The sequence below is a fragment of the Phyllostomus hastatus genome, unplaced genomic scaffold (assembly GCF_019186645.2).
Source record: "Phyllostomus hastatus isolate PE091 unplaced genomic scaffold, TTU_PhHast_1.1 phas_scaffold_182, whole genome shotgun sequence".
NCBI lineage: Eukaryota > Metazoa > Chordata > Mammalia > Chiroptera > Phyllostomidae > Phyllostomus > Phyllostomus hastatus.
In genome coordinates, this window is record NW_025334013.1 from 2727178 (window position 1) to 2751680 (window position 24503).

At 65.1% G+C, this 24503-nt stretch overlaps 1 protein-coding gene across 3 annotated transcripts in view; it reads right to left on the minus strand.

The window, feature by feature from the left end:
• Positions 1-3685: 3685 nt before the first annotated feature.
• Positions 3686-24503, minus strand: part of CHD5 (chromodomain helicase DNA binding protein 5) — a 52240-nt gene continuing 31422 nt past the window's right edge. The window contains exons 20-42 of one of the 3 annotated variants that reach the window (XM_045858762.1): positions 23379-23510; positions 22827-22944; positions 21413-21537; positions 20075-20306; positions 19773-19883; positions 19274-19446; positions 18806-18980; positions 18282-18374; positions 18005-18093; positions 17639-17772; positions 17037-17181; positions 16376-16535; positions 14406-14485; positions 14069-14201; positions 9114-9203; positions 8315-8452; positions 7947-8055; positions 6367-6499; positions 5814-6009; positions 5006-5169; positions 4770-4884; positions 4606-4658; positions 3792-3879 (exon numbers count right to left, since the gene is read on the minus strand). In XM_045858762.1, coding sequence (XP_045714718.1) covers positions 4651-4658; positions 4770-4884; positions 5006-5169; positions 5814-6009; positions 6367-6499; positions 7947-8055; positions 8315-8452; positions 9114-9203; positions 14069-14201; positions 14406-14485; positions 16376-16535; positions 17037-17181; positions 17639-17772; positions 18005-18093; positions 18282-18374; positions 18806-18980; positions 19274-19446; positions 19773-19883; positions 20075-20306; positions 21413-21537; positions 22827-22944; positions 23379-23510 — 2853 coding nt within the window. In that variant the 3' untranslated portion in view covers positions 3792-3879; positions 4606-4650. Of the gene's footprint in view, positions 3880-4605; positions 4659-4769; positions 4885-5005; positions 5170-5813; positions 6010-6366; positions 6500-7946; positions 8056-8314; positions 8453-9113; positions 9204-14068; positions 14202-14405; positions 14486-16375; positions 16536-17036; positions 17182-17638; positions 17773-18004; positions 18094-18281; positions 18375-18805; positions 18981-19273; positions 19447-19772; positions 19884-20074; positions 20307-21412; positions 21538-22826; positions 22945-23378; positions 23511-24503 lie in introns of all 3 variants that reach the window. The other 2 variants (XM_045858761.1, XM_045858760.1) reach the window with 2 other exon arrangements.

Genomic DNA, 24503 nt, shown 5'->3' on the forward strand with positions numbered 1-24503 from the left:
TCCACGGCTTTCTGCTGCCCTCATTTGTGATGCGCAGCACTCAGGGCAGGGCCGGGCAGTTGGGGGGGGCGGGGCCGGGGGGGGCTGAGGGGTGCAGCCACCATCGAGCACACGGCCCCCAAAGCCTGGGTGGGGCCAAGGGTGGTGGGGAGAGATGGGCCATGGAGGACAGGCAGGGGCTGGGGACCCAGACCACGACACCGCCCGCCTCCCCACCCCCATCCCGGTCTCTCTCCACACACACACCGGCTGCTGGGAAGCTCCTGTGCCTGCTGGGGACAGAGGCTGGAGCACAGGGTGGGGTCAGTGGGGCGTGTGTTTAGGGGTACAGGAGGGAGGGGAAGGTGTCACCCACGCACGCCCCTCCTTGGGTGCTCTTCCTCCCCAGCCAGGCCCTCAGCCCCGTGGGGCTGTCTTCTCCGGTGGGACGTGGCTTCAGACAACACCCACCCCCCCCACACCCTCTCCGGCCCCCAGCCCTCACCCCCGCACTAGACCAGTGAGAACCTCCAGGAAACACTTTGATCCGGTCCTTTCCCAAAGGATTTATTAAAACACAGAAAACCAAGACATACACGCAGAGTACAAAGTGAGGGGGGTCGTGTCCGCGACAGCCCCCCAAGGGTGGGACAGGTCGCCGCTTACAGGGAGTTTGGCTTCCTTCCGAAGCTCCAGCCCCACCCCCAGCCGGGACCCCCCCCTGCTGGGACCCGTCCCACCCGCCCGAAGCACCCCTGGCCCCTTGGCTGGCCTGGGACTGTCCCAGGGCAAGGGGCCCGGCCCCTCCTCTGGGCCAGGTACTGCCCGGGGGTGGGGGGGGTCCCGTCCCTCGTCGCCACGTGCGGGGGCTCAGGCTCCCACCTCGATGTCAGGGGTTCAGGACACACACACACACACCCGACGGGCCCTTTCTGGGTTATCGCACCTAAAAAAATACTTTGTCTAAAAAAAAAAAAATCTGAAAAACTAAGAAAAAACTCCGAAACACAACGCCAATGACTTTGGGCTGATAGACCACAACCTGTAAACTTCCGGAAATAGAAAACGGGGCTGAGCGGCCCCTCCACGAAGACAGTGGGGAGCACAGGACGGCCGCAGGTGTGGCGGGGAGACCCCGGGACCCTGGAGCCTCAGCCCCTGCGTCCCACCCGAGCCCCTCCCCCGCTGCCTGCTCCCACGTCCCGAGGCCCCGGACCCACGGGAGCCCTGGAACCCGCCACCTGGGAACAAGGGTGTCAGATGTCACTGGGGCGAGCCACAGCCAGCCCCCCACCTGGGCAGAGGAGGCGCCAGAGGACCCTGGAGGGAGTCCCCTGGTGGAGGCGGCACCCGTACCAGCTGTGGGTATCAGCGGGACCTTGGTGGCAACTTGCAGAAAACAAAGGAGCTTCTGAAGACGGCCTGTAGGGCGGGTCTCCCGCCACGGGGTCCTGGGATGTGCTTCCGGGGCGGGCGTGGGTGAACAGTGGCCGTCCACACTCAGTCCGTCACCCCAAACTCCCCCAGTCGCTGGGGAGCCCCACAGGTGACGCTTTCGGAGACTGTGGCCCAGAGATGGTTCAACAGAAAGCCTACTCAGCACTGGTTTAAATAATAAGGGGGCTGGAAACAAAACCGCCGGCCCGCACGTCGGGGTTCCCATGGCTCACCGCGACCCTCGTTCTGCCAGCAGCGGAAACCAAACCCAGCCGGAGACGCCCGCCCGCCCCCTGGGGCGGGGACAACGGATAAACCAAGAACACATTCTTAAGATCCTTCTTCTCTCCCAAAGCAGTGAGCAGACACTCGCTCCCCAGAGGTCCGAGGCCCCCTCCTGGGCCCCCCGGGGTGCCGGTCACAGAGAGCCGGAGCCTCCCCGGAAACCAGCGGTGCAGGGGCCGGGCGGCGGTGGGTGCCCGGCTGTGGCCTGGCGAGAAGAGCCCCGGGGACCCTGGTCAGGCCAGGGAAGGGGCAGAGATGGAGGGGACAGAGGAGACAGAGGCCCCTGGGAGGAAGGGCCGGAAGGGAGAGACCGCAGGCCCCTGAGCTAGAGCGGCCGAGATGCAGATGCCTGTCCCACTGCCATATGCCTCCCAGCCCGACACTCGGGACGGTCCGCTGTGGCCCTGCTCCCCACACAGCCGACCACAGGGAGGGGAACATCTCAGGGCCCTGGGTAGAGAAGGGCTCACGGCGGTCCCCTGGCCTGTGGCCTGAGCCAGGAGCCTCTGCAGGGAGGCACTGGCCGGGAGGACACACACACACGTGCATGTGAGCCACAGCGAGCGGGAAGGACCTCGCCATCCCCGGGGGCGGGGCCGGCTGCTGCCACGTGTGCCCTGCAAACCTGCAGGCCGCTTCCGGGACCCTCCCCGCTCCACCCACATGCAATGCCAGGCCCGGGGCTGCCTGGGAGACGTTGACCAGGATGGGGTGCAGAGCTGCCTAGGGGAAAGGGGCCTTGGGGGTCCAGCCCTCCGGGGTTCAGAGAGAACCATTCACAGACGAGGATGTCTGGGGCTCCATGAGGGCCGGCCAGTCACCCGGCGGTCCTCAAGGGGAGCCGCCAAACCCCGGCCCCAGTCCTGGCCCGGGGAGTTGAGCCCAGCCCCCTCCCGGCACCCCCACCCCCAGGCCCAGCTTGCCTGTCACTCAAACAGCATCCTCTCCCAGGGCATCTCCCCAGGAAACCCAAGGCCCCAAAATCCAGGCCCAGCATCAGACGGACAGGCTCGGCCTTGGCCCACCCCCGACCCCACGCCTGGGGCCGTCACCGGGGACCCTGGCCGGGCAGAGGAGGGCCTGGGATGCCCCAGGAGGGACAGTCCCCTGCCCCCCGAGTGCAGCTCTCTCAAGCCCTCTGAGAACACATCTAGGGCGTCGGTGGCCCTGCGAGGGGTGACCAGAGCCTGGGTCGAGTCGTCTCCACAGACAAAAACAGGGATGAGTCGGTGCTCCGGGGCAGCCTGGCCCCTCCGCGTCTGCAGGCCCAGACCTGGCGTGACCACCTCCCGGGACACAGGGCAGGGCCAGGGCCCCTGCGCCACCCTCCATGCTGCTGCGGCCTCTCAGCTAAGACACTAACGACAACCTGCCCGGACCACGCCCAGCAGGGGGCCGAGAGGACGGCTCTACAGCCCCTTTGCCGCCGGCGTGCTCGGGCCCTCCCCCACTCCCAGGAGCGCACAGAGTCCAGGGACGGACACCTGCTGGCGCCCTTCCCCCCAGGAGACCGCACACACCCGGTGGCCTCCAGCCCTGGCAGGAGGGGGAGTTCCTGTCATCACCCAGGCATCAGCCAGGTGTCCACCACGGAGCTGGGCGGCTGCCCCCCAGTCCTGACCCGCCCCGCACCGGGGGCTCCGCACGGGCAGGGGACACAGCAGCGGGTGAGCAGGATGGACAGGAGTGCACCGAGAGCTCCGGGGCCGACGCGGCGCTCCGTCCTCCCAGCTGGGTCACGTCCAGGGCAGCGGCGGGGCTTCGGGGAGGGGCGGGGTCCGTCCAGCCCGGGGCCCGACGACAGACAGAGGCGTGCGGGCTGCAGGTTCCACTCCTCCGCACGCCACTCAACTCTCACCCGGACAAACGCAATCAAGTCTTCAATAGGAAAGCGCAAGAGATGTACAAATAAACAGAATCTCCGCTAAGAAGTCGCCGTGGCAAAGGGGGCCCGGGGGGGGCGGGGGCGCGTCCCGTGCGGTGTGGGTGTGGCGCTGGGGGGAACGCTTGGGTTATGATGCGGTGGCAGTTCTGGGCTCCGGCACAGCTGGGCCGGCCCCATCCCCCAGGCGATGGCGTCACTCCGGTTCCCTTCCTGTCCCACGGTGACAACGGCTCCTAAAAAGGCGGCAGCTTTTCTCCCCTGTGGGGGTCCGGCAGGCGGCCCGGCAGGCGTGGCTGCAAGAGGCAGATCGCGGGTCACACATGGAGGCAGGCGGTCAGGTCTCCATCGTGGGGGACATCCCACACCCTGTCGCCGCCCCGCCCGCTGCCTGTCATGGGCAGCTGCAATCAGAGGGGACTCCCTCGCCAAGGCCCCCAGGGTGCCCGAGAGGGCCCTAGGAGTGGACAGCCCCCGGGGGCGGCCGGCCCGGAAACCCCTCCCCTCCGCAGCTCCATCCTGGAGCGAAGTTCGCACGGGACCGTCAGGGCTTGGTGGGGGCCGGGGTGGAGTGGAAGAAGCGCCCCTCTCCTGGCCCCCCCCAACCTAAGCGCCGTCCTGGTCCTGGGCTGGGCGCACGGGCGGGACAGGAGGGAATGTCCCGGGGCGCCCGCCAGGCAGCAGGGCCCTGGAGACAGGAGAGTGGAGGCAGGGCTCTGGGCTGGGGACAGGCGGCGGTCCCCGACTCGCCGCCATGGACACACGTGTACTCGCACAGGAGCACACCCCCCTGTGACCTGGAGACCTGGGCAGACGCATCGCTCCCAAGATGGTCCCCGGGGCAGAGGAGGCTGGGGCGGGGCCGGGGGGGGGTTCCAGGCACACTGGCGAGACCCTCAGAGCCCCAGAAGGCAGCGAAGACCCCGAGGCTCAGGGGTCACCGCCAGGCTGACTCCGGCCAGGCCCGACCTGCCGAGCCGAGGAGGGCGCGAGGGGCGCTGGGCGTCCAGGGGCGGCCTTACCTCAGCTGGGGGTGAGCGTTGCAAGACAGGGATGTCCCGGGGCGGCTAGATGTCTGCCGGAGAGAGAGGAGACCTCGGTTTGCCCCGGGGGGCGGCGGCCGGCCGGCCGGCGGGGACCCCGCGGGACGCCTGGTGCATGCGGCCCGGAGCAGACGGGCACCTACCGGTCACATAGGGCCCCAGGGGCATCTGGTTGTAGTTGACAACCCCTCCCGGTCCGGGGCCCCGGAAGCTGGGCCCAAAGCTGCAGTTGTACATCTGGGAGGAGCCAAAAGCGCCCTGGAGGCAAGGACTCGGGTTGAAAGGTCACAGTCCCGAACCTCGGTCCCGAGCCCCGAGCCCGGGATGCTCAGGGCGCGCAGAGGCGGGGGGGGACCCTGGCCCGGCCCGGGGCACTGACCTGCTGGATGGTGGGGTCGCCGGCCCGGTTGGTCAGGCGGCTCAGGATGCTGCGCTCCGACATCTGGAGGCGGGCGGCCACCGGGGGGATGCGGGACAGCATGGAGGGCAGGCGCGTCACGTCCGCCTTCATGTCGCTCAGCAGCTCCTCCAGCTGGTTCAAGACTGGGGGGGGGCGGGGGAGGGGGAGGGGAGAGGGTGGGCCGCCGCCCAGGCTGGTGCTCGCTGACCAGGCCCTGTCGCTGCACTGGGGCTGGGCTGGGGGGATGGGGGGGGACACTCCACACCTGGCCCTCTCAGGCCTGCAGAGCAGAGACTCGCCACCACGGAGAAGAGTGGGGCTCCCCATGGCCTCTCCCAGGGGCCCCCCAAGGCTGTAGCGAGGAGGGCGAAACGCTGGGCTTCGCTCCAGGCCCCGGCCCGTCTCCTAGCCCCCAGAGCGGCCTGCAGCCCCCATCCTCCGCTGGGAACAGGGTGGGGGGGCCCACAGGCAGAGAGGCCTCAGGAAGCCTCCCCCGGAACCGAGCAGGGGCCAGTGAAGCCGGGGAACCCCCCCCCCCGAACCAGCCTGGAGCTTCCTGGAGGCTCGGATTATGAGGGTCCAAGGTGTGCATCCGGGAACTCTTGGGCACCGCCTTCACCCTCCCGAGTTTCAGCGTCCCCGTCTTTAGAACCGGGTGGTAAAGCTGGCCACCCAAGGGTGTTCGGAGGATTACAGAGACAAGGTGTTCACAGGGACAGCCCGCTGGCAGGGCTGGCGGGGCCGGCGGGGCAGGCCCCTCCTGGCCGGGAGGCGCGGGCGCGCTCACCCTTGTGCAGGACGGCGTTGGCGGGCTTGTTCCCGGCAAGCGACTCCTTGGACAGGTGCTGGTGGCTCTCGGCAAGGCACTCCACCTCGGCCAGCCGGGCGTTGAGGGCCATGGCCGGGTGGTTGGGGTCCTGGGTCATGTTGAGGTACGCGGCCCTCCGGAGCTGCTCCTCGATGACCAGCGCCTGCTCTAGCAGCTGCGGGGCGGGGCGGGGTGGGGGGACTGAGTGTCGGCCTGGTCCCTTCTCCATCAGCACCCCCCGCCCCCCACCCCAGCCCGAGGCTCTGGGCAGAGCCTCGGAAGGGCACACCCCCACCCAGCAGTCCCCCCTCATCGATCTCTTGGCCACATCAGGGAGCCCTCACCAAGCCGGGTTCCCCGCGCCCAGCACCCAGGGCAAGGCCCCAGCACCCTGTTAAGTGACGGACTAAATGACGCCCCCCACTTCATGGGAGCCTGGCCCCCATCCAGATACACGGAGAAGGGGTTGCTACTCACTAACTCCCTACCCTACCCCGCCCCCGGGAGCCCCCCACCCCCCGCAGCCTCGGACCTTGAACCTGCGGGCCAGGAACTTGTTCTTCATCTCCAGGTAGTTGCCCTTGTGCACCTCGGACTTGAAGGGCTCGTTGAGGATCAGGTACCTGGGGTCGTTCTGGATGTCCTGCCAGCGCGCATAGCCGTGCCTGGGCGGGCGCCGTTAAGGACAAACCTGGCCATGGGGCGGGGGGTGGGGAGGGCGGGGCCTACACGGTTCCGGGTCCCGACTGAGTGCTCTTGGGCGAGTCATGACCCTGGGCTGCCGGACGAGCGTGTCGATGACCCTGACATGACCGTCGGCAGACCCTGACAGGCGCCCACAGGGGCACAGACACGGCCTGGAGGCCTCTCGGGGTTCACTCCTCCTGCCCCCCCACAACCCACGTGGGGGATGGAGGGCAGGCAAGACATCTTCCAGGTCTACCCTCGGGACCCGGACGGACCTCGCTTGGAAACAGGGTCTTTGTGGGGGTACGCAAGTTAAGAAGCGGTCACACTGAGACAGGGCAAGCATTGGCGGCCCGGTGACCTGTGTCCTTGTAAGAGGACATTTAGACACAGGCATGCAGACACCGGGAAGACTGGGGTGATGTAGCTGCCAGCCAAGGGGTGCCAGGGGGTAACGGCCGCCACCAGAGCTGGGGAGAAGTAAGGAAGGGCCCCCCCTGCCCCGCCGAAGCCTCCTCAGGGGACAGGAGACACCATGTCATCTGCCCCAAGCCCCCCGGTTATGAGCGTCAGGTAGCCTGGCTCCGACACCTTGGCCTCCATGACAGGGACCAGCCAACGGTGGCCCACGGCCTGGCTTTGTAAATAAAGTTTTATCGAGACACGACCACGCTCCCTGGTTTACGTACTGTCCGTGGCTCCTGTTGCTGCCACGGCAGAGCAGAGGGGTCCCCGCAACACTTTCACTCCCCAGCTCCAAGCAGGGGCGGTCCGCCGGCTGCTGCCCACAACATCCCACCTCCCGTCCCGGCAGCCGGCCCCGCTCGAGGCTGGCAGGGAGGCGGCCGGCGGGGACTGTCCCCGGGTCGCCAGGCAGCCCTCCCCTTGCCTCCAGGAGGCCTGTGCTCGAATGTCACCTCCTCTAACCGTCCCCCCGGCAGCGCAGCCCCCACCCCACATGCGGCCTTTGCCCCTTCCCTGCTCCATCAGGCCGCTGGGCCCCACGCTTCGCTAGCTTGCGGTGTTCGCCACCCACCCCCGCAGGGTGTGAGGCCCAGGCAGACAGGGGCTGGGGGCTGCTCAGGTCACAGCTGCCTGTGGCGTCACGGGGATGGGCTGTGACTTATTAGCTGTGTGTCCCTGGGTAAGTGCCTTGGCCTCTCTGAGCATGTGGAAAGGGGATCACAGTGCCCCTCGCAGACAGCTGCTGTGAGGATGGAGTGAGCCCTGGGGGTAAAGGGATGAGCTGCTGCTATGGTCGTCGTCGTCGTCGTCATCATCATCATCATCATCATCATCGCTGTCATCATCGTCCCCAGGAAGGAGGCCCTGGACCCTCCCCTACATGCCTCGTGCCCCCGACCCCCCACACTGCGGTCTACAAGGGGCCCCCTGAGGTCTGTGGCCGGGCTGGGCCGAAGATACGTCACGATGCCCGCCAGCAGCCAGTAGTCGTGGCGCCGGTGCCAGATGTCGTAGATCTTCCCCGAGGACACGGCGGCACGCTCCTCGTTCTGCCACAGCGTGTGCAGCTCTAGGAAGCAGCCAGAGGGACAGAATGAGGTGCCCCCCAGTCCCTCCCCAAGGTGGGCCCGGGAAAGCCGGTCCTCCCTGCCTACCATCCTCCCTCTCCTAGAGGTCCAGTGTTACCAGAAAAGGTTATAGTGGACCTTTATAGTGGACCAGTGGACTCCTATCAACCATTCACACTCTAGTATAAAATAACCATCTGCCCAGACTCCCAGGACCCAGCAGTCAGGAAGGCTGTGACACCCACCACCCCACTCCAATACCTGTGAAGCCCCCATCTGCAATGTTGAACATGAATTTGAACTTTCCGTTCTTGTCTTCCTTCTTCCCCTCTTCATCTTCCTCTTTGTCACCATTTTGCTGTGTTTCAATGGGCTCCTTCTCCTCAACTTTGGTGTCATCTGTGGGAGGACAGACCCACACTCATCATCCCAAAGGCACTGCTCAGAGGCCTCTGTCTGCCGAATGCTGGGGACCCAAAGGCAAGTGGCGACGTGTCTCCCCAGCCCCCAGGGCTCACTGCACAGGACAAGCTGGCACTGTGTGCCGCTGTGGCACCCCTGTGTGCCACTGCACAGGGGTCACACGGACAAGCCGGCAGCGCCCGTCCCCGTCTAGGCAGGCAGGGCTGGCTCCCAGCCCGGGTGCCTCTGCCCCGCCGCGCCAGGTCCGCCTAGTGAAAGGGCAGCTTATGTTCAAGAACAGCAGCGTGGCCTTGGGGGTCTGATCACAGGACAACGGCTCCGGCACATTCCGTCACCAGAGGCACACAGGGCTCCAGCTGAGCCCCAGGGCTCCGGGCCAAGCTCCACGGCAGCTGCCCTCACTGGCCTTCCTCTTGGCGGTGGCTGGGCCACAGGAGGGGTCAGGAGAGAGGAGCGGGCAGCTCTGACCCCTGCGGGGCTGGTGAGTCCCGGCCCCCACCCAGCAGCTCCAATCAGGGCCTAGAGCGGAGGGGACAGGGCCCAGGAGGCTGCAGAAGAGCCAGCAGGGTCCAGACGACGCCCCCCTGACACCAGGGGACCCGGGGACCCAGGGCAGCGCACATGCGAGAGCCCCGACCTGGCCTGAAATCGACGCTCTCCCCTCTGCCGCGCATCGGGCTGGGCTCCAGCTTGTCCAGGACCTTCTCCTTCTCGGGGGGCACCTCTTCTGTAAGACACGGGGTGTGCACAAAGTGGGGTGTGGGGGGCATCTGGTGAGGGCAGAGGGGACTCGGCTGGTGGCTTTCCAACCCCACACAGAGCCCTACCCGTCATTTTACTCAAGAGTCCACAGGGGGCCCTGGCTGGCGTAGCTCAGTGGATTGAGCTCAGGCTGCGAACCAAAGCATCGCAGGTTCGATTCCCAGTCAGGGCACATGCCTGGGTTGCAGGCCACGGCCCCCAGCAACCGCACATTGATGTTTCTCTCTCTCTCTCTCTCCCCCTCCCTTCCCTCTCTAAAAATAAGTAAATTAAAAAAAAAAGAGTCCACAAGGGTCATCAAGGAGCACTCCTCCGGAGAGGCAAAATGGGGCATGGACCCCCCACCCCAGCAGGACCCCTCCCCCAAAACACTCCCCACCGCAGCGACCACCGCAGCTCTCGCAGTTCTTGCACACGGCAGGTGTTCGAGAGCACCAGCCCTCCTACAAACACCAGGAATGTCAGGCAAACACGCATCGCGTGGAAGAAACACGCACGTAACTCCCAGAACAGGAGCAAGCTGTCAGTCGCCGTAAATAGAAGGAAACAGCCTTGCCTGGTGTGCCTCAGCGGGCTGAGCTCCAGCCTGCGAACCAAAGGGTCACCGGTTCGATTCCCCGTCAGGGTACACGCTGGGTTGCCAGCCAGGCTCCCAGCTGGGGGCCTATGAGGATCAACCTAGCAATGTCTCTCTCACACGTGGGTGTTTCTGTCCCTCCTTCTCCCTCCCTTCCTCACTCTAAAACTAAATAAAATCTTTTTTAAAAACAGACAACTACAGACACTACGCATTGTCACTGCAGATCTCTGAGAGGCCCCTGGGACGCCCGGCCCAGGAGGACAGACCACGGTCTGCGCTGGGTTCAGTCCAAGGGCAGGTCCCACGACAGGCGCAGGAGACCTCATAAAAGCGGGATTGCCCAGGCGCCCTGACCTCATCACGCCAGCCCTTTCCGAATGGAGTTTCCTCAGGCTGGTCCCAGGAAAGGACGCCTGGGACTTCGGTGTGCCACGGCTGCCCTGCCGCTGGAGGGCTGGACCTGGGCGCACGGCCTCCTGCAGGCGCCGAGAACAGCCCCCAGCGGGCAGCCAGTGAGGGAACGGGGCCTCGGGCCTCCAGCCTCACGGGGCCGAGGTTGCCCGTGGTCTCTGACGGCAGAGCAGCTAGAAAAGGCCGAGCTCCTGGGGAAGCAACAACTGTCCCAGGAGCAGCCTCTCTCGGCGGCACAAGCGAGGCCAGACTACAAAAGGAGCAGCATCTCCAAAGCGGGGAGGGAGAACCCCATCCCACCGTGGATTTGCTAACTATCATTCAAGAGCGAAGAGGAAAAACACGCACCCAGCAGTGGGCACACGTGCCGTTCACAGAGACGGGCCGGAAGTGCCGGGGGAGGGGACGGGGTGGACTCTGGAGGGAAGGACACGGGACAAAGCCACGGTGCACGAACAGGCGGACACAAAACCGCTGAGACTGGGGGCGTGTCTCCGAGAGGGTGGGAGATCTGGGACTGGGCGCGTGAACGAGTCTGGGGGACAACGGCCCTGGGCAGCCGGATGCGGGCGATGGGGACGGGGCGGGTTAGCGCCGGAGCGGGTCTGCAGCGCAGGGCGCTCGGGAGCGGCGCATGCAGAAGCTGTAGGAGCAACGAACAGAATCGGCTCCAGACCTCCCAAAGGAGACAGGAGGGAGAGGGGAATACAAGGAAACTTGGTCAACCCCAGATATGGCAGGGAAAGAAGAAAGAGAAGAGAAGGAAAGCCCACTATAGAGCACAAAATCACATAGTTAGAAATTCATCCAAAGGTCTAGCTTTTACACAATAAGAGTAAAGGAATTAAACTTGCCAGCTAAAGGGCGGAGATTCTATGATTAGGTTTAAAATAATAAATCCTGCCCTGGCTGGCGTAGCTCAGTGGATTGAGCGCGGGCTGCGAACCAAAGCATCGCAGGTTCAGTTCCCAGTCAGGGCACATGCCTGGGCTGCAGGCCACAGCTCCCAGCAACCGCACATTGATGTTTCTCTGTCTCTCTCTCTTTCTCCCTCCCTTCCCTCTCTAAAAATAAATAAATAAAATCTTAAAAAATAATGATAAATCCTGCCATACGCTGTTTACAAGAGATACACCTAGAGCATCATTTCACAGATACACTAAAAGGAAAGGAACAGAAGAAACTGCCTGCCAATCGCATCTCTGATAAGGTCCAGGTCTCTCTAAAGAACCCTTACCACCCAGTCATAAAAGGACAAATAGCCCCGTGTAAAAACGGGCAAAGGATCTGAGAGGGCATTTTTTCCAACAAAGACACAAGTGGCCAGAGTAAGCGCATGAAAAGATGCCCAGCGTCTTCCTGCTCACGGGAAATCCGAACGGAAACCGCCTGAGGGAGCACTTCCCCCCACCGAGGCGGCCACCATCAAAAAGACAGATAAGAACAAGGGTGGGGAGGACACGGGGCCGGAAGCCTGGCTCCCTGCTGGCGGGGCTGCAAACGGAGGGAGCGGCGGCTGCAAACGGAGACAGCCGGCGGGTCCTCAAGCGGCAAACACGCAGCCGCTGACCCCCACGTCCACCCAAGCCTATGCGCACGGACGTTGCCAGGAGCATCATCCGCAGAAGCCAGAAGAGTCAGAAACAACCCTGATGCCCATCCGCTGGGGAGCGGATAAACAAAATGTGGCCCGGCCACACACAGCAGAACGCGACTCGGCCGTGAACAGAAATGAGGCACTGACACAGGCTGTACCGTGCAGACGAACCCCGAGACCGTGACGCTGAGCGTGAGAAGCCCCCCCAACGAAAGGGCACATATTTATATGATTCCATTCACACGGAATGTGCCGGACCGGCAGACGCACAGAGACGGGAAGTGGGCCCATGGTTGCCAGGGGCTGGGGGAGGCGGGGATGGGGAGTGATGGCGACCGAGTTTCTTTTTTTTTTTTAAGATTTTATTTATTTATTTTTAGAGAGGGAAGGGAGGGAGAAAGAGAGAGAGACAGAGAAACATCAATGTGTGGTTGCTGGGGGCCGTGGCCTGCAACCCAGGCATGTGCCCTGACTGGGAATCGAACCTGCGACGCTTTGGTTCGCAGCCCACGCTCAATTCCATGAGCTACGCCAGCCAGGGCACCGGGTTTCTTCTTAAAGTGACGGAGCCGCCCTGAAGTGTATTGTGCCGACGGCCACACAGCCCACACAGCCCTGGGAATCTCCCAAAACGACTGGGCCGGGCGCTTTGAATGGGTGGGCTGTACGGTAGGCACGTTACGTCACAATAAGACGGGGACCTACTTTTAAACTAAAGGGACACAAACCAATGTGCTGAGTATATGCTGAACGAAAGAGAAATCCATATCAGCCTAAGTAAACCTTAAGGCAACAAGTGTCGAGAAGAGACGAGAAGGCCCCTCCCGACGTAAGACTGTAATGAATGGCTCACGTAAGAATTAGAGGCACACTTCATCAGAAAAGTGTCAGCCCTGGCTGGCGTAGCTCAGTGGATGGAGCGCGGGCTGCGAACCAAAGTGTCGCAGGTTCGATTCCCAGTCAGGGCACATGCCTGGGTTGCAGGCCACGGCCCCCAGCAACCGCATATTGATGTTTCTCTCTCTCTCTCTTTCTCCCTCCCTCCCCTCTCTAAAAATAAGTAAATAAAGTCTTTAAAAAAAAAGTGTCAAAAACCCGAACCCACACGCACCGAGCACCCCAGTCTCCAACAACATAAGGCCAAGGTCTGGCCTTCCGGGAGAAAGAGACCAACCCCAATCCCAGTGAGAGATTTGTAACACACGTTTCTCAGACGTGACTGATCAGTGCAAACCAAAGACGAGTAAGGATATAAAAAATATGAACAGCCCTGGCTGGTGTGGCTCAGTGGATTGAGCACTGGCCTCTGAACCAAAGGGTCGCCAGTTGGATTCCCAGTCAGGGCACATGCCTGGGCTGCAGACCGGGTCTCCCATGGGAAGAACATGAGGAGCAACCACACGTTGATGTTCCTCTCCCTCTCTTTCTCTCCCTTCCCTTCCCTTCTCCTTCCCTTCTGTTTGAAAATAAAATAGATTTAAAAAAATTTTTTAAGTGGAACAATAAATTGATCTCTCTCTTTCACATTCTCTCTTCCCTTCGTCTCTCTCTCTCAAACACAAAAAATACATATTTAAAAATAAATAAATAATAAAAAATTAAAAACATGAACAACATCGCAAGCACTACAAACCAGAACCTGACCCCCAGCTACTGCAGAACAGAGACTCTTTTCGAGCACACGGGCGTTTACAAAATCTGACCACGTGAAGCCAGAAAGCCGGTTTCGACAACGTCGTACAGAAACTGTACCGCACACCCTGGCCGGTGCGGCTCAGCAGACTGAGTGCGGCCAGTTCGACTCCCAGTCAGGGCACAGGCCTGGGCTGCCCGCCAGGTCCCCAGGAGGGGGCGTGCAAGAGGCAATAACAGATCGAAGTATCTCTCTCACCATCGATGTTTTTCCCCCTCTCTTTCTCCATGCCTTCCCCTCTCTCTAAAAAATAAGTAAATAGAAGTTATGTTTTTAGACCACACGTGCAAATCAAGGCAGAGGTCACTCGTGAAGAGGAAGCCCAGAACCACCGAGCAGTGCACGCACGGCGGGAACCGTGGGAGCTGTGAGGACGGACCTGTGCCCCGGCTGTCCCTGGGGCCCGACGCACTGGGCCGGAGCCACACAGTCCCGCACGCAGCCCGGGCGAGACCGAATGCCACCCGGCCTGCCCACCTGCCCTTCTCTAGGCCGGGGCGGACGAGGCCGGAGCCTGGGCGGGGTGGGGGGGCTTGGGGAAGCCCTCACCTTTCGGCAGCTGCTCCGGGGAGGGCGGGGCCTTCTCCGTCTCCTCCAGCCGCTCCTCACGGGCCCTCTCCTTGCCGTCTGAGCTCTCGTGCTTGTCCTCACCCTCCGCTCTGTCCAGGGCCATTGGCACGGCCTAGGGAGGACAGGCCAGGGCCTCAACCGGAGTGCAGGGCAAGGACCGGGCCCCGCGCTCGGGCCCACTCTCCCGGCCCCCCACGGGGGTCTTCTTAACCCAGAAGCCCAACCTGGAGCCAGGAGCAGCTCTGGGCAAGGCCTGAGGAGGCCCCTAGGCCCACCCCACATCTACCAGGGGCCGAGACGCCAGCATCACCCATACCTGGATTTCTGGGGGCTTCTTTGGCTTCTGCACCCCCAGCTCCTTCTCATCCATGTAGCCCAGCTGCGCTTCCATTTTGTCTGGAAGACCAAAGGAAAGAGGTGAGGTGCGTGGGCTCGGGCAGGGAGCGGGGTGCAGGAGAGAGAGGTGGGGTCTGGCCTGTAGGGGGTTCCCCTGGACCAGGCACCTCCAGGAGGACGACAGGCCCCCAGGTGAGTCCGGGAGCCCAGGCCAGGCCTGCGATGCGGGGGTCCTTGGAGGACCTCGGGCCCAGTGAGGCCACAGCCAGGGGCTGCCAGACAGGGCTGCACCCAACAGGCCAGGCCACCTGGAGGCAGGGAAGGGAGGTGGGTGGAGGCCTGGACCTCGGGGGAGACAGCGTCCGAGGCGGCCCGACCTTGGGGCCAGCCCACAGGCCATGCGCCTCCTCCACCCGCCACATCAGTCTCCAACACGGCGCCAACAGCAGTGACTCGTGCGCTCCAAGCAGCCCTGGGAGGTGGACACTGCCCCGTTCCACGGCACAGACGAGAAAACGGGCTCACGGGGCCGGCGACTCGCCCAAGGCCACACGGGGCCAGGAAGCGCGCCCAGGAGTGCCCACCTCCAGAGGGCCCGCCAGCCCGGAAGCAGGGTGTCCTAGGAGGCGCCCAGCCTCCAGGGCCTCACCTGTCCCCTGGGGACTGCCTCAGGTCCGCCCCAGGCCCCAGAGGGCCGACTGGGAGAGGGTGCTGGCCCAAATAAACGCACCGACCACCGAAAAGACTCTCGGAGAGAAGTGGCCCGTTAAAGACGGGCCAAGGGCCGAGAGCCCTTCCCCAAAGAAGACACACAAGCAGGAGAGGTGCTCTCCCTCCGCATCGTTGTCAGGGAGACGCGAGTCCAAATCACAGAGAGAACCGCTCCCTGCCCACGGGGTGGTGGTCTCAGGCACAAGTCAGGCAGCCACGCCGGTGCGGCTGTGGAGGGGCCGGGACCCTCACGCGCTGCCAAGAGTGGGTGGGGGGTGGCCCAGCCACCGTGGAAATGGGGTGGCGGCTCCTCGGCAGGTCACACCCCGTGACCGCGCAGTCCAGTCCTCACTCCACGCCCGAGAAAATGAACACACGCATCCACGCAGAAACCGGAACACGAAGAATACTTGTGGCAGCGTTATTCGCCACAGCCAGGAGGGAGAAACCACCCACAATCCACCAGGTGACGAGCGGACGAACAGAATGGGGGTCTGTCCGCACGATGGAGCGTCGCCCGGCCAGGAGAAGGGAGGAAGCTCTGACACACTCGACAGGAAGGGACCTTGCAAACATCAGGCTGAGGAAAAGAGGCCAGGCCCGGCCCTGGCCGGTGTGGCGCAGGTGGTGGGAGCATCGTCCCGTACACCAAAAGGTCGCGGGTTCGATTCTGCGTCAGGGCACATGCCTAGGTTGTGGGTTCGGTTCCCGGTCGGGGCACGTGCAAGAGGCAACCAATCAATGATTCTCTCTTCCTCCCTTCCTTCCCATCTCTCTAAACTCAGTAAGCATGTCCTCGGGTGAGGATTAAAGAAAGAACCGCGCCTGAAGGCCACACATTGTATGATGTCATTTAAAAGAAAGGCCCAGAACAGATAAATCCACAGAGCCAGAAAGTAGGTTAGTGGGTGCCAGGGGCTGGAGCTTGGGGAGAAGTGGGAGGTGACTGCCAGTGGGGACCCCTTTGTTCTGGGGGTGATAGAGGCAGTGGAGGCACACCCCTGGGAATGTACTAGAATAGCACGCTTTTCAGGAAGGAATGTTGTGATGTGTAAATCGCAGCTCAAAGCCGTCACTGAAAAGAAAAACTCTCAGGAGAGCGACAGGCCTGCAGGCAGAAGCTCAGGGGTGGGGCGGGGCGAGCTGTGCTTTGTGGGGAGTGCAGGGGGACTCGGGGTCTGCTGCAGCCTCGCCACCTCCCGCAACTCAGGTGCCCCTCCCGCTCGTCCCAGCTCACACCTGGCAGGCCCAGTGGGGCGGGCAGGAGGTGAGCGGGGCTGGCGGGCACAGGCGTGTTGGGGTCCGAGGAGATGACCTCGCCCAGCTTCTTGCCCTCGGACCCCTCGGGGATCAAGTCCGGGGTGCTGTATTTGCCGTTGACGTGCTCAAACTCCTGAACCTGGGGCCGGGGGGAGGGGAGGAGGGGAGAGCGGAGGTCAGAGTTTGCATGGAGGCCTCAGAGCTGCTGGTGCGACTGGGGGTGTCCCGGGCTTAGGGCAGACGCCACCTCTGCCCAGGGGTGGCCAAGCCAGGTGGGCCGCTGACTGCAAACGCCCTTGCTGAGCCCCTCGCCAGCCCCAGTCTGTGCCCTGTGCCATCCTGGCCTCCAGCACCCCCAAACCGCCACCCGGAGAGGCATTCTCAGCCGGTCTCCCCAACCTAGCTCAGACCCTGGGCAGCCGTGGGGCCCTGAGCCAGGCCCTGGCCCTCTGCCCCTCCCCCCGAGGAGTATGCCGGGCCATGGGCAGCCGCCAAGAAGGGCCCACTAGACCCCGGGCAGCCATGGGGCCCTGAGCCAGGCACTGGCCCTCTGCTCTCTGCCCTCTGCCCCTCCCCCCTAGGAGCATGCAGGGCCATGGGCAGCCGCCAGGAAGGGCCCGTCAGGGGCCAGCTCGCCCACCTTCTTCCTGACCAGCGACATGACGCCGATGCGTGTGAGCACGTGCTGCCTGGAGAGGCCCTCTCGGGGCACGCCGTCCGCAAAGGTCTCCGCGCCGTCAGCCCCCGGCTCACACAGGTGCCGCATGAAGAGGGACACATAGGCTCTGGGGTGGGGGGTACTGGGGCTCAGGGAGTGGGGGGCCGGCAAGGACCCTCTGCGAGGGCCGGCAGGACCCCCGGGGAGACCTCCTGGCTGGAATCGTCATCCATCACCTGCCTCCCCACCGGGCCTCTGGGCTCCGGCCCCCAGGGAGGGGCGGAGAGCGGAGAGGCCTCCCCTGCCAGGGGCCCCCTCAGGCCAGCCCTCGCCTTGGGTCACCCAGACCCCTCTGGCCGCTGTGAACCCAGCGGCTCTGGGGAGGGGGCCGGTCAGCGTTTTCTGCAAATCAGCCCTGCCCAGGCGGGGACCCCAGCCACCCAAGGACGGGATGGGAGTGACCGTCCAGGCGCTCCGAGCCCAGTGGGGCGGGGCGGGGCGGGGCGGGGCAGGGCCGGGGGAGCAGAGACGCTATCGGATGTGCAGGCTGGACGGCCGCAGCCTGAGCCCCTCGGCCCCTTTACCTAAACTCCTTCTCGCTCTTTCCGCGAAGGTCCCGCACCAGCCAGTGGGAGTTGAAGGCGTCCTGCGGGGGCATGCCCCAGCGCATGATGGCGTTCAGAAAGGCCTTCCGCTGGCGCGCGTTGAAGCCCAGCACCTGGGGGGCGGGGGGGGGGGGCGGGCAGCAGGGTGGGACCCAGGCCCAGGGTCCGTCCCAGCCCCGCCTCCACCTGGGGCGACCCTGGGCGGACCCCAACCCCTCCCGCCGCCCACCTGACCTCGGGACCCCAGGGCTGGCAGCGGGGCTGAGCTCTGTGCTCTGAGAGAGGACGAGACAAAGCAGGTGGTGGGGGCGGAGCTGGGAATGTGGGGGCGCGGCCGGTCCCCACCTCAATGTTGCCTCCGACGCGGGCGAGCAGTGGCGGCAGGGGCTTGTCCCTGTCGCTCTTCAGCTGCCTCCGGGACTGTCGCCGGCCACCTGGGAAGCCCCACCGCAACCTTCGGGTGAGGCCCTGACCCCAGCCTCTCCGCCAGCTCCCCCAGCACTGGGGCCCCTCGGGATGGCCTCCGATGCTGCCCCCCAGCCTGTCCGGATGCCCCGGAGCACCCCAGGTCGGCCAGCCGCACCCCGACCCCCAGCCCGGGGTCGCCGGCGCTCTGACTCACTCTGCCCTTCCGGCCTTTCCTCGAAGTCCTCGTCCTCGTCCTCGGAGCCGATGGAGTATTCAGACTGGTTGTCCGAGAGCTCGTCCTGCCACTCTGGGGGGCGGGGCCAGCGGGGGCACCGGGTGAGCTGTGCGGGCAGCAGCCCCCCGCGGCCCCACCCCCCAGCCCAGTCACAGGGACTGCGGACCCGCCTTCCTGAGCTCACCCGACCACCAGCCCAGCACCCGACACCACCCCTAAGGTGCCGGCCGGGCCACTATCGACCATATTTCACAGACGGGGACACTGAGGCTTGCCCACGGCCACAGCGAAGTCCCTGGACCACCACCCACGTTGTTCCCCGAACACCCACCACCCCACACCTGCCCCCAAGCCCCCCTTCTCTGGGAAGCCCCCCCCCAGTTCAGGCCATTCCCACACAGCTGCTGCCGCCCTCAAGCTCCCCAGTACTTCTGCCCACGGGACACCCTCTCTGACCCGGCAGGACCCTGACGGCCCAGGCCCTCCCGAGCCCAGACACACACCCTGGTCCTCCTGGGACGTGTCGTTGTAGTTGACCTGCTTGCGGATGCGCTTGCCCTTGCCCAGGTTGCGGGCCAGGTCCTCCTGCTGCTGCTCGTAGTGGTGCCGCAGCAGCTTCTCCCAGTAGTCCGGGTCCACATTCTCCTCCTGCTTGATGATCTCCCGCTCCACCTCCTCCTGGGGGCGCGGGCGCCAGGGCCCGGTGAGAGGGCGGCCAGCTGGGGGGCGGGCACCTCTGCCCACTGGGAGGCCTCGAGTGGCCTCCACCACATCTCACATTTAGGAGCTCAAGGATGAATTGAAGAAAAGCCTGCCTACTCCAGGAAGCCTTCCCTGATCTGCCCAGGTTCTAGCCCCCAGTGCAATCACTATATTCACCTATTCACTCACACAGGATCGGGGGAGGGAGGGCTACAGTGGGGCGGGGCCTCAGTGGGCGGGGCTGGGGAGGGGCGTGGCCTCAGACTTACCACGCCGTCCTCCTCCCGCACCACGTACTGCGCCACCTTGAAGGAGCTCAGGTACTCGTTCATGTTCTGCAGCTCCGTGTCGTCCGTGGCGTCCTGGTTGCGGTCCAGCAGCTTGGAGATGGCCGCGTCGTCATAGTGGATCACACTGCTGTCCTCCACGTCCTTGTTGTCACCTGGGAGCAGACGGGGTTCGGGGTGCAGGGACAGGCGTGGGTGCCCAGGTCCAGTCACAGGGCCCCCCGGCCACGGATCGCAGGGGCTGCCCCAGGGAAGCGCGGTGACGACCGGAGGGCGAACCCACACCGCAGCAGCCCCATGCCCGCCCGCTGGCCGTCCGCGGGCTCGCAAGTGGGGGGCTGGAAGGGGCGGGCAGGGAACACGACGAAATGCCCAACAGGTGAGGGATGGCGGGGGAACCCCTTCTCCAGGAGCAGCCACGCACACGCACACACACACGCACAGCTAGAGGAACTGGGGGGTAGGCAGGGTCGGCCCCTACCTGGCGGGGTGCTGCCGTGCTTTTTCTTGGCGCCGGCGGCCAGGGCGCCCCCTTTGGAGGACTGGACGTCAGGGATGGGTGTGATGGGCCTCTGGCCCTGAGACATCATGCCTGCAGGACAGAGGCAGAGGGGCTGCAGGCCCGGGAGACGGTGCCTGGGGACACCGCCCCGGCCCTGTGCACCCCGGCCAGGAGACAGGGAGGGGCAGCAGAGGAAAGGGGGGCTGGAGGCCAGGGCAGGCCCCGGAGCGGGAGTGTCTCAAGCAGCCCGCCCCCCACTCCCGTCGCCCCAGGACACCCACCCTCCACGTCGTCCTTGAAGAGCTCCTCGGTGCCGAACTTGAGGATGTCGTCCAGCTCCTGCTTGGTCATGGAGCCCGACTTGGAGCCCAGGCCGGGCCGCACCACCAGGTGCGTGAGCATCATCTTGCGCTTGGCCACCTGCGTGATGCGCTCCTCCACCGAGGCCCGCGTCACGAAGCGGTAGATCATCACCTTCTTGTTCTGCCCGATGCGGTGGGCGCGGCTGAAGGCCTGGGGACGACCTGCCGCTCAGCACCCAGGGCTCAGCACCCAGGGCTCAGCACCCAGGGCTCAGCAGGGCCGGGAGCACGTGGCCAGGCACCACGGGGGGCGGGGGCGGTGCGCACGAGTGTGCCCGTGGGCGTGTTCTGAGCGGGGCGGGCCGTGGAGATGTGCAGGAAGGGTCGCTGTGCTCACTTCCTGAGCGAGTGTAGTCTCACGTGGGCCTGGTGGCTGCGGTGGGACTCGGCGTGACTGCAGGGGGCGGGGGGGGGTTGTGTGCAAGGGGCTGCGTGGCCAGTGTACTGGGTGTGAAGAAGCCACGTGGGGCTCTCATGGGGGTCATGGGGAGACGGGCACCCCACTCCCTGGAAGTGAGCCAATAATGGGACTGCTGGAGCCACACAGCCGCCTTGTGAGGGCAACCATGCCCGGCAGCTGCCCAGGCTGAGACTTGGTGCCTTGGGTCACTGCAGGACATGACCCAGCACAGCGACAGCTTTGTGGGTGCTCGTGCGCAGGTGCACACACCTGTGCACGAGACATGAGCTCATGTATATGCCCCTAAGAGCATGAATGTGCAGCGTGCGTGTCCCTGCCCCAAGTGGCGGGCCAAGGGGCATTGGAGTGTCTCTGCTTCCGCTTCCACAGCCCTTAACCCCCCGACCCTCCCGTCCTCCCTCACCAGCTTCATCTGCCCCCTCCTCCTCATCCTCCTCTCTCCCGCCCCGGCTCCAGCAGGCCTTGTCCCCCACTCCGTGCCCCTGTCCCATCCCACACTGTCCCCCTTTGAGTCTCAGAACTGACTCCCACCTCCTGCCTCCCTTCGTAGCCTCGGTCCTGAGGGCGATGGGAAAGACCAGGGCTTAGCAGCCATACAGACCGCTGTGTGTCCTTGGGCCTGTCCCCTGCCCTCTCTGGGCCTGTTTCGTCTTTTGTACAACGAGGAGCTAGAGGGGCGGGCAAAGCCTCCACGGCCACCCCAGGCCCCCGTTGGGGCTATGACCCCCCAGGGCTGGCCCAGGAGAAGTGAAGCCCAGAGACGCTGGAGGGGGAGGAAGACCCACAAAACCAGCCGTGGCGAGGGGCCCCCAGGGCTCGGCGTCAGGGCCACAGACCTGGATGTCGTTGTGCGGATTCCAGTCTGAGTCGTAGATGATGACCGTGTCCGCCGTGGCCAGGTTGATGCCCAGGCCACCCGCCCGGGTGGACAGGAGAAAGCAGAACTGCTGGGCCCCAGGGGCTGAGGGAGAGAGGTGGGCGCTGGCAGGTGAGGGAACAGGCGGGGGCAGGTGGAGGCGACAGGTGGAAGGTGACAGGAGGGAGGTGGCGGGAAGCAGGGGCGGGGACTGGGACTCTGTTGCAGGCTAGAAAGAGCCGCCCCCCACTCAGTGCATGGAAGCCAGAGGAAGCTGCAGGGTGAGGACAGAGCAGCCCCCTCTCCAAGCCCCCTCAAGCCCCCCTGAGCTCCCGAGCCCCAGCTGTGCTGTGAGCCCGGACCCAACGGGAGGAGCCAGATGAGGAAGCAGTCAGCTTTCCAGCCCAGATGAACAGAGACCACACTGCCAGCAGCCAGCAAACAGGCCAGCAGGCAGAGCCCCTGACGGGGCCCCGGGGAGCCCGGCCCTCCGGGTCCTCCCGGCTCCCCCGGCCCAGGGTGCTCAGGGTCTCGGCCCTGGGCCCGGCTGCCCCACAGCCATCCTAACAGGTGCTCAGGCCCATCGGGGCCCTCCGTCAGGTGACCTGGGACTGACCCCAGCACCCACAGAAGCTGCAAACAGGCCCCCGATCTGCCCGACACCTCGGCCACTCCCGCTTCCACGTGTGGCCGGGCCACGTCCAGACGTCCTGGGTTCGCGGTCTGACGCGAGCCGGCAGCAGAAATGGCTGGCTGCATGGGGCGTTCGGGCAGTGGGGCCGCAGCCCTGTTCTGAGCGTGGAAGCTGGGAAACTGCCACAGACCCCAGGGAGACGGAGCCCGTGGCCGCCTGCCACGGGCCTGCCACGGAAGACGCCCAGTTCAGCAGGCCTGCTCCCCCCCCCGTGCCACGTTCCCCTCGCTGCAAGCTCACTCCTGGCTCCCCGCCCTCCCCTCGCCTCCCCGGGCGGGAACCGAGCAGATGGGCGAGTGTGACTGCGTGGCCCTGCCCCGTCCGCCTCGGTCCTCCGGGAGCAGCCCACGGGAGCAGCCCACGGGAGCGCGCACTCGGCTCTGGCTGGCCCTGCTCGTATTTGGCGGCCTATCTGGTGCCAATGTCAGAAGCCGCCCCCGGGTGCCCCCCTGCCCCTCGGCGCCAGCTCCATTCAGTAATGAAGGCGGTGCCTCCCTTCCCCTCTGTCTGTGCCCTTGTCTGCTCCTTGAGTCGGAACCGGCGTTATCTGCGGGGCCCCTGAGCACCCGGCAGGCCCCCGGAAGGCTCCACGGAACGAACTCCTTTTGGCACGAAACTAAGGGGCAGCGGGGAGGACCCAAGGGCTGGACTGCTTCCCCGGGGCCCCAACCCAGAGCCCTGGGGAGGGGGGAAGGGGTACCATTGAATCTGTCGATCGCCTCCTGCCGGAGGCCCCCCGTGATGCCGCCGTCGATCCTCTCGTACTTGTAACCCTCGTACTCCAGGAAGTCCTCCAGGAGGTCCAGCATCTTGGTCATCTGCGGGGAACGGGGTGTGCCTGAGGGGTGTGGCCAGGGACCCCACGGCAGCGGGGGGGGGCGGGGGTGCAGCACCCTGCTACGCAGGGAGACAGGCAGGCCCCCCGCAGCCCCGACCCGGACTCCGTGGGGGAGGGCACAGCCTCTCTGACCGGGACCCCCAGGGCCACTCCCTCCACCGGCCCTGCTGCCAGAAACACCCCTCTGAGCACGGACCCCCCTGCCCCCGCCTCACGGGGGAGGGGGAAGCCCCGGCTGCTTCCTGCCCGGGCATGCCGGGCAGGCCCGTCCCACCGGGGCTTCATTTCCCGGTGCTCCCTTCATGCCCCCGGACGCCCCGGACAACCCGGATGCTCTGCCCGGAGCGCCCGCCCCCTCGCGGCCTGCGGGACTCACACCGCAGCACCTCCCTGCGGGGCGTGGGGGCAGCTCACCTGGGAGAAGATGAGCACGCGGTGCCCTTCGTCCCGCAGCTTCTTGAGCATCTTCTGCAGCAGCATGAGCTTCCCTGAAGACTTGACCAGGGAGCTGCCGTCGTAGGAGCCGTTGGGCAGGACCGGCGCCTCCTGCAGACACAGCCAAGGGCGGGGCGTTGGGGGCGCCCTCTCCTCTCCGGCTCTGCGCTGCCGAGGGCCCGGCAACGGGTGGAGCCCCGAGCCCAGGTCCGGGTCAGGCCAGGCGCAGCAGGAGCGGACACGCCTGGGTCACGGGCAGGGCTGGGACCCACCAGCCGCGCCCTCTGTCTCCCTGCGGCTGACACTGCCCCAGGAGCAGGGACACCAGTGATGGGCCAAGGACACAGAGAGTATTCGGAGGAGCCAGCCCTCCCAGCAGGAACGTGGCCTGGTCTCCATGGTCACCGTAGGGCGCATCCCAGTGAAGCCAATGTCAATCAGGCCCCTGCCACACCTGAGTGGTGAACGTGGCCTGGGGCCACCAGGCACGGCCTCCCACCCCTGACGCTGCGCTGGCTTTTGGCGGGGGGTGGGGGTAAACTGAGGAGGGTTTAAATTAGAACTGGAAAGGCAGCACCAGCAACAATGGCTCTGTCTCTGGGAACCGACATGCCGGTCCCCACGGGGACACTTTGCATTCACTGCCTCGTCTGGTCCCCACCCCCCTAGGCAGGTGCTGCCGCTGTCCCTTTTATAGGACAACTGCGGCTCCAATAGGGCCACAGACTCTGCAGAGACCGCCAGGCCTGAGCTGGGGGCGAGACCCAGGGTCCACTCTCTCCCCCGGGCTGCACGTCAGAACCAGCTAGGGCCCCTCCCCCCCGCCTTCCTGACCCCCTTGGTGACTGAGTGCAGCCAGGTTGGCCCTCAAGAGCCCTGGCCTGGGGGGATCTTGGGGTGACCCAATGCTCCCCATTCCTTATGGGCGATGGGAGGGGCCGGGGGAAGGAGAGGAACTATGCAAGCGGGAGACCAAGGGCGGGTTTCGGGAACTTCTGGCACAGTGGGGCCCTGGGTCACCTCTAGGTCCTCAAAGTCGAGAAGGACCACGGTGGCCACGGACATGGACTGTGATGGCCAAGGGGGAACTTCCACAACAGCCAT